The 17208-nt window shown below is 35.0% G+C and overlaps 1 protein-coding gene across 3 annotated transcripts in view; it reads right to left on the bottom strand.

Moving 5' to 3' along the window:
• Cftr (CF transmembrane conductance regulator) overlaps positions 1-17208 on the bottom strand; it is a 167727-nt gene that overhangs the window by 100111 nt on the left and 50408 nt on the right. For all 3 annotated transcript variants that reach the window (XM_087655874.1, XM_087655875.1, NM_031506.1), the window contains 6 exon segments: positions 15439-15654; positions 8116-8205; positions 7212-7375; positions 6207-6332; positions 2537-2783; positions 806-898 (listed from right to left, as the gene is read on the bottom strand). In XM_087655874.1, the coding sequence (XP_087512000.1) occupies positions 806-898; positions 2537-2783; positions 6207-6332; positions 7212-7375; positions 8116-8205; positions 15439-15654 (936 nt within the window).

Below are 17208 nucleotides of genomic sequence, written 5' to 3'. Positions count from 1 at the left end.
GAACATGGTAAAAAAATATTTATCTAATCGAAGTTTGGCAGGTAATGCATTCCAGACTTGCCTCCCAGATGTTGCCATCAAAAGACATGGAGAATATGCTAGAACAAGAGGACGGTAAGGCTTGAGGAGCAATGACTGGAAGTGTGTGAGGAGCATGCAAGATATTTAGTTTACCATGCATGACATTCAGGCTTGAAACTAGGACTAGAGATTCGCACTTGCACATCATCACACGGAGAAAGCAAACTGCTGGATGTTGCTCATGGGAACTCAATGGCTCCCAATGCTCAATGATATGCAGGGAAGACTTAGAAGTAATGATGAAAGAAGTTAATCTTCACTGAATAACCATAACATATGAAGTGAACTAATGAACAGCCCATGTGAATCATGTTAGTCAGTAGGAAACTAATGTCTTCATTTTACAGATGAAGACACTAGAGGCTTGACAACTCGAACATAATAGGATTTGGATTACATGCGAAGTGTATTGCAGAGACAGGTTCAAACCTAGTATTGAAGGTATCCATCTTCCTAGCCTGTTATATGAAATCAATTATATAACTTTAAAGAAATAAAGGTACTTTATGTTGCATTTAATGTTCCTGGTTCCTCACTTTTCACTTTATAAAAGAGAATAGCCACTCCTTTTATGAGATAAGGATAAGGATGAGATATATCTCCCATATGAGATATAGTATCTTTGTAGTCTTAATTTTTTATTGATTAGAAATTTAGTTACATGAAAAGGAAAAGACTCAATTGTTTACATATTTTAAAATCCACAATATTTAGGAATTCTCACCTCCTCCCAAAATGCTGTTACATTCTCCATGACTAGGCCTGTGAACATTAAGTTATACTCCAGCACTTTATATTCTTGAGTCTGTAGGAAATCCTAGTCAATAAAAACCAAACCTCTCAATTATAGAATCATAGTAGCAAAAAATGTATTGTTATAGCATTTTACATTCTAACATTACAGTGCCTTGTATGGATTGTAGCAAGTTAGAAGTTGTTTATTAATTATTAACTTACGATTGTCTTAAAGTGACAAGCAGTAGAATTCATCATAGACAAAACATATTCATTAAATAAATTAGTTTATGAAATTAGTTTTATATATTTGATATCACTGCACAATTGCTTCTTTCTTACACTGCTGTATGGAACATGAATTCCTAATGAAACCCTGACAATTATTCATGTCTCAGTTCAAGGCTGATACAAAATTTTTTCTTCACTCTCTTTACAAGCAACATCACAGTCATTGCCTTTCTCTATAAAGGGAAGTATAAGGACTTCTAGAAGGACTTCTGAGCTCTCTGAGGAAGGCCTCCATCAGCAAACTCAAACCACATAGTTCTTAGGAAAGGTGAACAGCATAAAACTTCAATCTGTGCACCTAGAAGTCTTCACTGGTCATCACTGCCCTCTTGTCTTTCTTCCTTGTCCCCTCCCCCTCCTTTATTGGTTTGTCTCATTTTCTTCTTTTTTTCAGATGTTTCTCATTTTTCTTACCACTTTCATCCCTCCACCCAATTACGATGATGTCATCAGAGAAATAGAATTCATCACAGGGCCACTTTGATTCTAAGTTTCAGTAACTGCTCTCTAGTTACACAAATCAAGTTCACTTAACCTTGGGGATGAAATGTTGAATAGAAAAGGCTGAAAAAGATTTGACCACCTGGGCAGGGCAGACACTCTAGAGGGCAGTTGCTGTAACTGTGGAAACCCAAATTACTACATAATGTCAAATCTCCAGAAGACACTCAACACATGTATGTGTATATTCATGGATGCCTATGCACACAAGTACAAATGATATACCTCTACTTCTAATCACTATTAACTAATTCGAAAGTTTCAAAGCCCAAATACAACAGATATAAAAGTTAAGATTACATCAGCATGAGGTAAACAACTGGAGAACCATATAAAAAGTGGCCCACCCTCCACCCTACATTTTACTCATCATAATGATTTACTTTCTACATTGAATATTTAAACAGATATTTTAAAGGATAATAAGACATTTTATCTCAGAAGTTGATTCAATTTGCTATGAAGAAACTACTTTTTATGTAAAGCCCCAAATAAGCCTGTAAGCCCCACCTGCCCAGGGATCAGGTAACTTCCTGGCATGCTGGGAGCTGAAGTTCTTGGAACATAACAATGCCTCATGAGAAAGTACAGTGGCCTATAAGGCAGGCATTCCAGGGTTAGTTGGAACATTTTTCAATTTCCTGCTGAAGTTCATTTTCAATGTTTTTGGATATTTACAAGCTGCCTAGGAATGATTTATCGCAGATTTCTTGGATGGAATTTTTCTAGATTATAGAAACAATTATTTCATTTGACCCTCAAAATCTCCTAGGATTTTATTTCATTAGATTTTCACTGTAAATGAAAAGAGGAAATCTAATCCATTAACAAATCAAAAAATCAAAAAATTCATTTTAGAGAAATTTTCCAATTATACAAATTCTAAAATGTTTCCAAAATTATGTAAGTATATCATCATGGAAGTTACCTGTATTTTTCTTATCATTCCCAAAGAATCATACCATATCTGTACAGCAGTGGGGAATTGCCGTGTGACTGACATACGCAGGACAATGCAGAATGAAATGGTTGTGAATATTTTTCGGAGGACGATTCCATTGATGACTGTGTAGGGAAGCACAGATAAAAAGACTACAAAAAACCCTGAAAAGAAGAAGGCAGAGCTAGTGAAGAACCTCATATAGGCTGACCTCCGGGTCATTTTCAGTTCCTCCCTGTGGAAAACAGAAGATGTAACACATTACTTTCTTTCAATTATCAGATGTCTTAGAATATAAAATCTGAATATACAGTCTAAAGTTTGGGCAAGTTATAAAACTTCTCTCTTGGCCTTAATTAGCTTACATGACTGTTAATGAATAGACCATGTATTTACACAGAATACTTGATAACACAAAACCATTGAGAAGTTCAATAACTATTATAATTAAATTCTTAATTATAATGAAAATTAATTTAAATTGTATTATCTAAATAGATTTAATTGTATATTATTTTTATATCTTTAGTAACTTCATTATTAACATTTGAACTGATATGTGAAAAGAAAAACAATGTTACAAGCTTTATGAACAAAAATGACAATTTTGTAGTTATCCATCAGATTCTTAGCTTATTTGAGATTCTAGCTTGGCTTTAAATAGCATTGATTATATATATATATATATATATATATATATATATATATATATATATATATATATATAAAGGGGAGAGGTTCTCAGGTGTTAACACAGACACAGAGCACCTGAGAAACATGTTCCTGGGTATTCTCTTCCCAGTCACAACTACTGAAGGTGAGATGCTGCACTAGCTTCCCAGAAGCTACTCTGTAGTCAGAGGCCAATGATTCAGTTGCAGGTGTTCTTCAAAGAGCAGGGAGTAGCAACTCCCTCCTGTTCCCTTTCATTGCAGTGTAATTATCTGCAGTCAAACCTCACCTGAGTTGCAATCTTCTAGTCTGCTCTAGTCCAAACTCCAACTGTGAGGTGTTTACTTTTTTAACACATATAGGAAGAGGTTAAATGCTCTAGTGGGCAAAAAGCAAGGATCACAGAAGACGGTGACAAACGGAAGATGGAGAGCAATAATGCCCTCACTCAACCCTACTACTGTTCCAGGAGCCATAAAACTTTACGCCACACTTGGGATCACTTGTAACAACAACCAGTTCTTGTGTGGGCAAAGACCAATGTTGAACACAAACTGAAGGCTCTGTCTGAAAGGAGGAACAACTAACTGATCTACAGCCTGCTGCAGGGAGGCACTGGACGTACAGAAGCTATGTTGCCACATACCTCTAATCCAGAGAAGTAAGAGTTACTGTCAAGTAGTAGTACTAAAACCATGTATTTTTTAAGTCCTCAAAGAAAACAATGCACTATTGAGCTCACTGATAGAGGTCATGTGTATAACCTATATTGTGATCAGCCTAACGAATTGTAGTGTTTTGTCTTTCAATAAATTTGTCCTGGAAGTGGACTATTATTCAGGTCCTGCCTGTCTTACCTATGTATAAAGGAAGCCATTTTTCCCCCTAATTAAATGTGATCCCATGACTAAAGAAAACTTAATACTTCCCTTGTAGAGATGTAGTTAAGCATAGATGACAGCATAGCAGAAGATGTAAAAGGGCAATGTGTATCCCTTTTCTTCTAGAGATAAAACATATATTCATGAGGCTAAGGAGAGAATTGTTTACAAATAGTAGTAAAGTGTCAAAATTGTTCAAATATATTAGAACAGCTGAGAAAAATGAGAAGTAAGGAAAAAGAATAATCAATCCAAACTTACCAGAATCATCTAGAAACTGATATAAAATCCCTAACATTTTATGTCATGAAAATATTCTATTAGTTTCTTATAAAAAATTGAAAGTGCCTTTATTGCTAAAAAGCAATAAAAGGCAAAATTTTCAAGAACATTTGCATAGCCTTTGGCCCAGTTCAACAGTAGCCTAGGCTGAGGTAATCATCCTTATAAGAGCATCTCGTCAGTCTCTCCTAGAACATTGTATTTGCTCTGCTGAGTAAAGCAATTCTTGCTTTCCTTTTTACGTCAGAACTCTCCAGCCTTTTCAGGTAACAATTTCATGCTGTATCAAACAGGTTACAACCAGACAAATTCTAGCTATCAGAATTAACCAACCCGAAATACAGAATAGGAAAGATAGATTCCATCACGTAAGGAAAAGTAGGGCAAAACACCAATGTCAAACAAACAAAACCAAAAAACAAAACAGCAAAGAAAAGAAACAAAAAACTGTCAGGCACAGGAACAAGCTTCTGCAAGTTGATTGTGAAGCCTGAGAAACCGGATACTCTGATAACCTCCTAAGCCCTACAGTGACTGTTTCCTGGCAGAGTGTGAGGACACACTCAACTTGTTAATGTGAAAAACAACTTTCATCAACTCAACAATTCCCCAAGACCTTTAAGGATGTTTCTGGAAAGAAAATGTAGTTCCTTTCCTGGATTTACCTTGAAAAGCATAACAAAAACAGGTGACCAATAATATTTGAAAAATAAATACTCTTTTGCACTTTTTATTTACACGGCAAAGGACTTAACATTTCAGCATTTCCACTGTTGTTCCAATCACACACCTGTGGCTCAGTTGCCACTGTCCTCAGGTCCACAGCCATCTGAACATGAAATAACCCATTGCAAAGAGCACTCTGCATTTCCTTGTCCCTGTCAAATACTCAAATACCCTATATCTTTAAATTAGTAGTATCCTTTATGGTGCATCCACCCCCAGAAGTCTAAAACATTTCCTTGACTGTTATTGGAAGGACAGGGAAGTCAACTAAAGAAAAATGTTACATGGCTACAACAATATTCATTTTTCTTTTACCCAAAATTATCTCAGTAATTATGTATCAGTCTGGGCTGTACTTTTATGGGTTTTTTTTTTGGTAGGGGACATCTAGAGGTAATCTTTACTCATCTGCAAAAGGTTATCTGAGGTGAAAGAAGAGGGGACATACACAGGTGCTAAGTTAAGATTGCATCTCAGGAGGTGGCTTTTGTTACAGGGACTGACTTAGCCCCTTATGAGTTAACACTAAGGAAAATTTTTTTTGTCATTATTCCTCAGGCTCAAAATCACAGGTAGAAGTTGCTCAAATGTGGCTGTCACCCATTCTTTGTAAGTCATAACACCTGAAGTACAGTGTCATACAGGATCACCCCTTTCTCTCAGAACTATATATTTTAGTATTTCCACTTATGGTTTTAATTAGACTCACCATCTTCATCATTATTTAAATTAAGAGTATGAAAACTATGAACTAGTATAGAAGAATCATTAGTAAGAGATAACTATCCATATACTACAAAAGAAAAACCAAATCAACTGTAAAACCATAAGCCAAGGAACAGTGTGGTGGGACACGCCTTTAAGTTCTAGATCTACATACTGAAGTCTATGGTAGCAAAGGGTACATAGTGAGACCAGTCTCAAAACATAAAAGAAATAATCAAAATAATTTTATGCAAATGATGGATAAACCACTGTAAAACTCAGGACATATGCTTGAGTTTTAGAGAGTTTGGACAAGTTGAACATCCACCTGAGTGGTCAGTTTTAAATGTTAAATATAAAATTGGACCAATATTGTAATTATGTCAACTTACTCTCTCAAGCTTTCAATTATCTTCTCCATCGCTGATTCCCAACAATATGCCTTAACAGAATAGATATTGTCAATAACTTCTGATGTGATCACAAGTCTTTCATTGATCTTTGCAGCTCTTTTATCTCTGTAAACCAATCAATTGATTGACCAATCAATAACTGAAACAAGTTAAATTACCTACTAGTAACTATTCAAATTTTTTAAGAAATTCCATATTTTTATTACACAAACATTGTTATTAAACAGTTGGTAACACAGAAAAGTCTAGCCAGGTAGAATACACTTTTAATTCTAGCACTCAAGAGGCAAAGTCAGGCAGATCTCTTGAATTCTAGATTAGCTTGGCCGATAGAGTGAGTTCCTGGACAGCCAAGGCCACAGAGAGAAGCCCTGTCTCAGAAAAACAGGAAGAAAAAAAATGAATTGAATTGTACCATTTAGCACATGTCTCCAGAATGTCAGATACCCACAATAGATGAACATTGGACAATGTCTCTAATCCAATCCTACACAAAGTCTCTAAGAGGTGATCACTTCCATTTCATGAGGCAAATGAAAGTATATACAAACTTAAACAAAATTCTGTCTGTGTCCCAGATTTTTAACTTTCTATCACATTGAAACATGCAAACTACAAATTCTCCGTAATAAGCACATCGCATAACTCATATGACCAATACAAGTAATAAAAGCTTTGGTAGAATGGTCTACAATATGGAGTGGAAGAGGCCAGGTCACTCCATACAGAATTTAGGCATTCCTTCCAGTTCATATAGGTGCAATATCCATTTTACCTAAGTTTAATGACTATAAAAATGTACTGAATCTTAAAATCTGCACAAAGAAATTCTGTAGACCAATAGAGAAAATAATTACCCTTTTGCTATAGAAATAATTATTTATACAATTAAATAATTCCTTCTAAGTGATATGGCAGGGCTTTATTGTCAGGGCATAGAGAAGCTCAATTCAAATTCCTTCAGACTTTGACAAAGATCACTACCTGTACTTCACCATCATCTTCCCTAAGATAGCTTGAAAAATAACCAAGACTATCAGTAAACCAAGGCCACAGAAGGCTGAGAACTGTAACAAGTCCCAGAGAAGCCCCATCAGAAGAACCACTTGTAAAGGAGCAATCCATATAAAATGTGCCAAGGCAAGTCCCTGAAAAATAAAAACATAGAGAAAATCAAGTGGCGTATTACACTCTACCCTGAAACCCAAGTGAAGAAACACATATGGAAGAAAAGAGCACTGGAGATCTATCCAATCACGAAATTCACAGTTCTGAGAATACTACAATGTATGTATTGGGCTTAATTGATGCACAGTTGCTGCATTGTTTTTAACCATGGAATTGAGATAGTACATCTTTAAAATTGTGCCCAGGTTTTATTAATGCCCTTTTAAAATGAAGCTAGGGTCATCATATAGAACATGTGGGAACAAGTACTCAATTCAACAGTAACTTTATTTAACACTTGCTATATTAAATACTAGAAATGCAAAGATAAATAAAACATGGTATCTGTCCTCAAGGACCTTGAATTTACTTGTGACATAAGACAGCACAGAACAAGAATGGCTCAGAGTATCATATTTAGCCAAATTAAATAACAATTTAAAGTATTATACTAAAAGGAAGCAAACTAAGTCTGATAAGGATTAAGTTTTGAAAACCATTATTAAGAGCAAGCTGAGGTATGTTTGAGTTGGGCAATTTTACCTGACCTCAGAATGGTGCTCTGCTACAAACTAAGCTTTCCCAGTTTCCAGAAATAGCCAAACTAGGTAAGGGTGGGACTCTAGAACTCATCACTGTTATCTAATGCAAAGTAAAGCTTTCTTTAGAATTGTTTGAGTTCTAATGAAATACATATAACATTAAATCAATGGGTACATACTTCATCAAATTTGTTCAGGTTGTTGGAAAGAAGACTAATAAGTTGTCCAATACTTATTTTATCAAGAACACGGCTTGACAACTTTAAAGTCTAAAGGAAAAAAATTGCATGTTAAGTGATATCAACAAACAAACATAAAATGCATTCATAACTAACACTTTAGAAAGATGTGACTGCATGTGTCTTAAGCAGAGGGGTCAACCTTGTTTGGTATTTGTTAGTTTTATACTTTATCAGCTCTGTAAATATTCAACTTAAAAACAAATATTATATTGAAATATTTACATTTGGATATTTTCTGTCGTATAGAAACTTTTTTGTCTTTGACAATAAGAATGACATTGTATTTCCATTTGCAAAATGTAAGATTTTTGTTGTCGTTTTAAGTATTTTTGTTTGAGTTTTGGGGATTTGTCTTTTTTTTTTAAACAAAAAACAAATATTACACTGAGTCAGGTAAGCCAGACCCAAAAGGACAAATGTTACCAGTTCTTCCCTATATGAGGATCTCAGCTATTAATTTTTAGAATATTAAGTGTAACAATATGTTGGCAAAAGTAAGAAAGTTACAGAGAGAGGAGGAGGATAGTATTACATATTAGAGATGAAAATGGAGGCCAGGGTTGAGGTCTACTTAAGGTAGAGACATATGCATGCAATGGCGTGGGAAGACAGTAGCAGCATGAAGAATAGCAGGTAGTAGTAGTTCACATATCTAAAACTAAATATATGTTCATATATCTAAAACTAAATATATTTTAAAAGGCATCTTGAAAACTACTATTTTATAAGGTTACTTAAAAAATACCATCTAATGACTTTATAAATGCTTGCATGTCAGACACCAGGTTCAGGACAGGTGAGGGATGTCCAGGGGCCCAAGTGAAGTGTGAGAATTTACAAAGCAGTAAGGTGGACAGTCATCTTCTCTGTACTTTAAATGACGGAGGCATTCTCTGTTGAGTGACTTCAGAAATGGCATTAGCTAGTTTTAACTAAACTAGCTTTCACAGAATGGAGTTCCACATGGGCCCTTGGGGAGAGGATAGAACTTGCAGTAATACAATCTAATCAGAATACAGAAATACTCTGGCAGAGACTCATTTACTCATAATCTGTCTCTGTCAAAGATATGCCATGCCATGTGGTAAAGAAGTGTGTTGCCAAATTTTAATTATCAAGATGATTTAATATAGAGATTTGTAAACATTATTTTTGTTTGTCTTGCCTATAATATGTATCATGCCTTGAGAAATTAGTTAATAATACTTGGACATGTATAAAAATTATATATCTGATTTCAAAATTTACCATTTGAGTATCACTACTGTACAGTTCTAAGAAATATATGTAATCTTTAAAATGTTTTAACAGAGGTATTCCTTAGATAATATTCCTCTCAGATATCATGAATAATCACACAAAAGTCCTAGTGCTGGGCAGGGGATATCTCCCTATGAGAGACTGTCCAGGTAGATCTCAGAGGTGCCTCAAACAACACAAGCTTTTCCCAGTGCTCTTGGTTGCCTACCTGAACTTAATAGTAAGAACCTGATGTTAAAAGTATTGTATGCTCTGGTCACAGGACATGGAGCTGAAATGCAAGCTTCCTTCCTACTGGTCCCTAGTACTGAAGCATATGCAAGTGCCGGTAGAAAGAGCATAATCAGCATTACTCATCTGTGACTCGTATAAGCTATACTTACTACCTATCTTTGTAAAATGTGTCCTATACTATAACAGTAATATGGTTCTTATGGAGGTTACTGGTTGCTTTCTGATTGTATATATGGCCTACTCCACAAAGGGAAGTTATATTTGGTTCTGTAACAATGAATAGGAGTCTCTAGCTAGGGAGGTCTTTGACTGCGGAGGGTGTACAAGTAACTGTTATTCTGCTACCTTCTCACTACTCATATTTATACCATAGAGAATAGAGCTCGCACCCAGCTGTTATCAGAAAATTTTCTTACTATAGTGGGTCCTGGTGACTGCAGAAACCTAGCCAGGGGCAAGTGGTGATAGAATTCTTGTCGTAAATGAGAAGGCTGAAGAACTTAGGAGTTGAGCTGGAGAAAGATATACAGTAGCAGACATCTTTGCTATGGCACATATCACTTGCAATCATGAACTCATGAAAGCTGAGGTTATCTGTACATGGTAAACGTTTTAGGATGGGTGGGGCAGGCTCATGGTTGTTAGGGAGCAGTTGTCATATTCTGTTCTTATGTCTACAATACATATAAGCTGCCCTTGATCCACTAAATAACCTCCTACCTATGATCTCATGAAACTCAACGGACCACACACAAAAAGACGTGAAAGTAGGAGGGTACTTGCTATGACTAGTTCCAGAGGGAAAGAATAGGGAATGAAAGATAACTAAACTTAATTATGTAAATATTTGAAGATGTCAAACAATGAAAAATATTTATAAGTTTAGAAATAAAAGATTGACCCTAAGGCAGTGAATTCTTTCCTTAGTTTTTTTCATAAAGTCCTTCACTAATTCTTTGGAACAAAAGTACTTAAGTTCAGCAAAAGTATGTTATGAATAACTGAATCAATATTTTTATGTTAACAAAACAATGTCTCCAAATATTACAAAGGGAAAAATATGGAAGAGCATTGATTAAAACATTTATTTACTTACCTATAAATTAATGTTTTAACATTATTAGATAAAGTATGATCATGAAAGAGAGTAATCCTTTGCCTGTGAAATTTAATTACTTATTTTCTGTTAGTTGGATTCAGCAGCAAAGCACCCATTTATTATTTGTTTAAATTCATCACATATTTGTTGACTATCTAATAGATGTAAACCATTGTTCTCTATGCATCAGGAATTAACATTTATTAAAAAAAACAATTCTTGCCTGGGAGTAACACATTCTAGTGTGTGTGTGTGTGTGTGTGTGTGTGTGTGTGTGTGTATGTGAGAGAGAGAGAGAGAGAGAGAGAGAGAGAGAGAGAGAGAAATTAGTTAAGAAAGACAGAATGTGCTCATATGTTGGATTAAAAATATGAAAGATTTTATAGATATATTGTAGAGAAGCAAAGACGAAGAAGGAATGAGTGGTTAATTAAAAAATATTAGGGGGTTGGGGATTTAGCTCAATGGTAGAGCGCTTGCCTAGCAAGCACAAGGCCCTGGGTTCAGTCCCCAGCTCCGAAAAAAAAAAAAAAAGAAAAATAATTAGACCAATAAGAAAAGAGGGAGAACTCATTGAGGTAGATTACATGTGTTTAGAAGGAATTTCAGTGTCAGGTAAAGTTATACACAGGCTAAAGCATGGAGCTTCATGCATAGCACATAGCAAATATTTATTCACTTATTTTCATGATCTTCAAATTAATGGGCAAAGTTCAATTTCTGTTTTTATTCATTATTTTGAGTATAACATATTTGGTTTCAGAATTTTAAGTGGAGTGAATTTCCCTAATATAAAATTGTAAATATTGTTGGAAGGATCCTCTATGTCCTTGCCATGAACCTGCACAGGATGGTTATGAGAATGGATCTAAGACATGGGAAGAGCAGAGGCAAAGCACAATTAGGGACCAACTAGAGCACCCTGAAGATGCACCCATACTCTCTGGTGATGAGCCAATACAGGGAAGTTAAATGTGGTCTGTCTCCACACCCGGAGCTAAGGCTGTTCTCAGACACAAAACCTGCTCAGAGAGAGCTAGTTTGCCAGGAGCACTCTCCCTTCTAAGCCCACAGCCCACAGGTTAACTTCTTGAACCTAAAGAAAGAGATGCCCATGAACATACAAGAAGCCTACAGAACTTCAAACAGATTGGACCAGAAAAAAATTCCTCCAGTCACATAATAGTAAAAACACCAAATACACAAAACAAAGACTATTAAAAGAAGTAAGGGAAAAAGGTCAAGTAGCTACTAAACACAGACCTATCAGAATAATATAAATAAACTCAAGGAAAAAAAACCATACCACATGATCATTTCATTAAATGCTGAAAAAGCAATTGACAAAATTAAACACCCCTTCATTATAAAAGTCTTGAAAAGATGAGGAATTCAAGGCCCATACCTAAACATAGTAAAAGCAATATACAGCAAACCAGTAGCCAACAACAAACTAAATGGAGAGAAACTTGAAGCGATCCCACTAAAATCAGGGACTAGACAAGGCTGCCCACTCTCTCCCTACTTATTGAATATAGTTCTTGAAGTCCTAGCCAGAGCAATCAGACAACAGAAGGCAGTCAAGGGATTCAAATTGGAAAGGAAAAAGTTAAAATATCACTATTTGCAGATGATATGATAGTATAATTAAGTGACCCAAAAAATTTCACCAGAGAATTCCTACAGCTGATAAAAAACTTCAGTAAAGTGGCTGGATATGAAATTAAATCAAACAAATCAGTAGCCTTCCTCTACTGAAAAGATAAACAGGCTGAGAAAGAAATTTAGAGAAATGACACCCTATACAATAGTCACACATAATATAAAATACCTTCATAGGACTCTAACCAAACAAATGAAAGATCTGAATGACAAGAACTTCAAGTCACTGAAGAAAGAAATCGAAAAAGATCTCAGAAGATGGCAAGATCTTCCATGATCATGGATAGGCAGGATTAATATGGAAAAAATGGCCATCTTACAGAATGCAATCCACAGATTTGATGAAATCCTCATCAAAATTCCAACTCATTTCTTCATAGAATTAGAAAGAGCAATTTGCAAATGCATTTGGAAAAGCAGAAAGCCCAGGAGAGCAAAAACTATTCTCAATAATAAAAGAACTTGTAGGGGAATCGCCATCCCTCACCTCAAGTTGTATAACAAAGCAGTTTTGACAAAAACTGTATGGTACTGGTACAGAGACAGGCAGGTCTATCAATGGAATGGAATTGATGACCCAGAAATGAACCCACACACCTATGGTCACTTGATCTTTGACAAAGGATCCAATGGAAACCATCCAGTGGAAAAAAGACAACATTTTCAACAAATGGTGCTGGTTCAACTGGAGGTCAGCATGTAGAAGAATGCAAATTGACCCATTCTTATCTCCTTGTATAAAACTCAAGTATAAGTAGGTCAAAGACTTCCAGTGGATGGGTGGGAGTGGGAGCATCCTTGTGGAAGCAGGGGGAGCAGGAGGGGTTATTAGAGAGGGGGGAAAAGGAGCTTGCATTAGAAATGTAAATATATAAAATATTCAAGAAAAATAGAATTTAAAAGAAAATGAATAAAAAGAAATGGAAGACTGTAGATTTGCAGAAGCCACCAAAGTTAAACAAAGATCAAACCAACAACATAAGCAGAACCATAACAAATACAAAGACAGAAATGGTAACTAAAAACCTTCCAAATGAAAATGCCCACATCAGACAGATACATGGTAGAATTCTACCAGATTTTCAAAAAAGAACTACAAGAGAAGGAAAGAAAGAACCCTGCTTTTTTATGACATGGAAATGGAGAAGTAGATCTAGGAGAGAGGAAGGTTTCCAGGGACTGACTGTGAGGAGTAGAGAGAGATGAAACTTTGGGGGTGATGTACTGGGCTGTGTATGAAGAATACACAAGAATAAAAGGAATACAGTAAATATTTTTTAAAAAGTGGTCTGTGAGATGAACTAAATAATCAGCAATCACAAGTTGATGTTGAGAGGGAAATATATATGTAACAGCTTCAAATTCTTTACTAATGTCTAAAATTATTTAGCACATGTATTACTAGATTTGTGCTAAATTTTACATGAGGACTTGATTACAAATTAACCATCCTCTTTAGTTTATTTTGTATGTTTTTTGCCTCAATATTATGTTTCCATACTTTTTGTTTTACCTAATTACTTGGAAAACACTTTCCAAGACTGTGACCTATCTATTTTGAAGTTGTGATGTACCTTTTATTTATTGATCTTTCTTTATAGGTTTAAAATTCCTTAAAGAATTTATAGGCAATAGCACCTACAGCAGAAAGTTAAGGGTAAATACAATTAGATACCTTTAAATAATTCATTAGCACAATATACATATGCTTAGTTATTATCATTATAATAAGTAGTTTTAACAAATATTTATTAAAGTAAATTCAATTTTCTTTGATAGCAAGTTTGATAGATTCTATATTCCAAATAATCTCTATAGTTTTTCTTGATTATTCAACATGTTTTCATGGAACTTATGAATTGATAGTTTCATAGCATAAGAAATTCAGTTAAACTCTGACTTGTTTTGTTCTCCTTTGCCTCCATAAAAGCATTTTTAAGCAATAAAGTATAGCTATCAAGATTTTATAACACAATTGTCCTTGAGTATGTACTATAGTGGTATCATGGATTATTTGTTAGAGGTCAATTTCAGGCCCATAGCTCTTATAAGCCAAATATATGTTATTTGTTGCTGAAGAAAGAAAATAGCAAAGAATACGGTAATATCTAAATGCCATCAAAGTATATCTTTCTTTGATCACTTGGTAGAGCAATGAAGTCACATACACAGATTATTAAAAGCACATGCCATTGAAATGACTTGAACTTTGACAAAATTTAAGACAACATTTAGGTAACTTAATGTTCATTTGAGTCTATTTAAATAATGCCTAGACAGTCAAAAGTAAAGTAAGTTCATATTATCTCAATGTATATGCTATTTTTAAAATGTTATAAAGCTGGATAACTCACTGGATGACAAAAATCAAACTCAAAGAAAGAAGGTGAATGAATATCACTACTGTGACACTGTCACCATCTGTGGCAGTTGGCTAAGGTGGAAATATATTGCTTAGGTTATCATTAACAGTGATATATTACTGTTAGTAAAAATAGATAGTATTTTATCATAAGATATTTACTCAATGAGTTTTGTAGTATTTGTTATTTTAACTAACAAAAAGAGGATTCAAAAATTGATGGTGATTTAGGTTACTGCTACAACATTTGTCTATTATGTGTAAAGCCCTGGGAATTACAAAAACCACAAAACTACTCAAATTCTTCCCCTAAACTATGACATCTGCAATATAGGCAATTTGCAGAAGGTATTTATTGAATCTATTGAATGAATTTGCATTAACAAGGATAGATAACGCAGAACAATACTTAAACCTGCCATTTATTTCACAGGCATGTAAAACTGGAATGAGTATTCACACTTATTCTTGTACAAGCTCTTCCTCAGGGCACTGAGAACATGCCATGTAGAATACCTAAGACTGTGCTGAGCAGCAAGCCCAGCAAAGAACTTGCCTGGCATACAAGAAATCCTGAATTTAATCTCCAGCACTAAAATAATAAAACAAGACCAATCAAATAACATCTTCCAAAAAGTATTACCTTCTTATAAATCAAGCTAAACATGGCTATTCTCATCTGCATTCCAATGTGATGAAGGCCAAAAATAGCTGGGTGCAGAAGCAGTGTCCTGACAATGAAGAGGAGGCATAAGCCTATGCCTAGGTAAATGGCAATGGAACGCTCCTCCGTGTTGTCTGGATCATAGGATGCTATGATTCTTCCTAGCAAGACAGGCTGGACAGCCTTGGTGACTTCCTACAGAAGGAGAAAACAGAGATTAAGTGTCATTTCCTATTCCTAAAATATTCTCACATTTAAAGTTGAAAATTTTATCTTTACCAAGGATTTATAATAACTTTACAGAGAAGGCCAGACAATCTGTAACTGCTGATGGTGTCTTTGTGCATCCTCTGAAATAAGACTTGGTTATAAGTTTACAGAAAAAGTCATTTAGAGACAGGTTTGTGTGGGGTGTTCACTAAAACCTGCACGAATAGTGACTATATTGTAAAGGGGTACTTGATGACATGGGGCATTATAATAACAGCTACATGTCACAAAACCATTCCTAAAATATGTCCCAGAAGATTTCACAACTCGCAGACTATGTAGGAACTGTTTTCACGAGGCAGACAAATGAAAAAATGGAGGCCAACGAAAGCAAGGCAGTATGCAATTTCAAAATGAACTTCTCTAAGTATTTTGAGCTGTGGCATTATGTTGAGAAGGAGCAGTTTCTCAAGACTATTGCCATTGAGTGGAGCTGGAGTCAGGAGGGAAAAACATGCCAGCACCGCTGGTATTTAAATCCAGCCACTAGGGTACTCCTAGTGTAGAGCTGTGCACGGGCTTCAGTAAAGGTGTACATTAGAGCACTCTACCTCGGGCCAGTTTCCAACAAACCCTTAAACTTCTCAACAGTCCAAAACTGATTACAAACCAAGCAACCCAACCAGTCCATCATCCCTACTAAATGTACATGGATGGATTTGAACCCAGAAACCATAAATCTCATCCATTTAGATAAACAGCCTTTAAATTAGGAAAAAACATTATCTGTCAATGTTTGTTTTATGTTAACTTAGTAAAATAGAAATTTATGGCTGAATCTTGCAAGATTAATAGAGATGTGATGTTAATTAAAAGGGTTGTATTTCTAATGTGTATCTCTCTAAGTCTGGCTGACCCACCCCAGTGCTACTCAGAAATCCTAGCTCTTACAGTTAATTTGCTTTTCATTGTTCTCTATGATGACTTTTCCAAGTCTCAAGTGCCAATACTACCTGCCCCACAAGTCCCCACATCATCTCCCTCCCCACAGGGAATTACAATCTGTCACTGATCATTGGCTTTGTGTAGCTGCTCATTCACTACTTTATATACAGAACTTCGTTTCAGAATAGATAATTCAAAGCTTTGAATAGAAGAGAAGATTCAAACCTTTAAAGAAGCTCCCAAGATAATCACAAAAATGAAATATAATTCTTTCCTTTTACATGCCATGTTTTAAATGGTTTTGAATTATGCCAAATGAAAAGGCAGGTATCAAAAAGAATTTCTAACCTCTTACCTAGTTATAATATACCAATTGTTTGTGATATCTAATAAATAAAACTTGATTTTATAAAATATTTCTTAGTGTATATCTTACACATGTATCATATTTTTATTACATAACTAAACATCTTTAACATATTTAGGTGTTGAATTATATTAGAGACTAAGCAGGCACATATAGGATGATATGGAGTAAATGTGATTTTTAAATGTCATAAAGGTCCTCAGAATATGCTTTTGTTAAAAACCTAA

The sequence above is a fragment of the Rattus norvegicus genome, chromosome 4 (genome assembly GCF_021556685.1).
Source record: "Rattus norvegicus strain SHRSP/BbbUtx chromosome 4, alternate assembly SHRSP_T2T, whole genome shotgun sequence".
NCBI classification, from domain to species: domain Eukaryota; kingdom Metazoa; phylum Chordata; class Mammalia; order Rodentia; family Muridae; genus Rattus; species Rattus norvegicus.
This window is presented reverse-complemented; position numbering and strand designations above follow the sequence as displayed.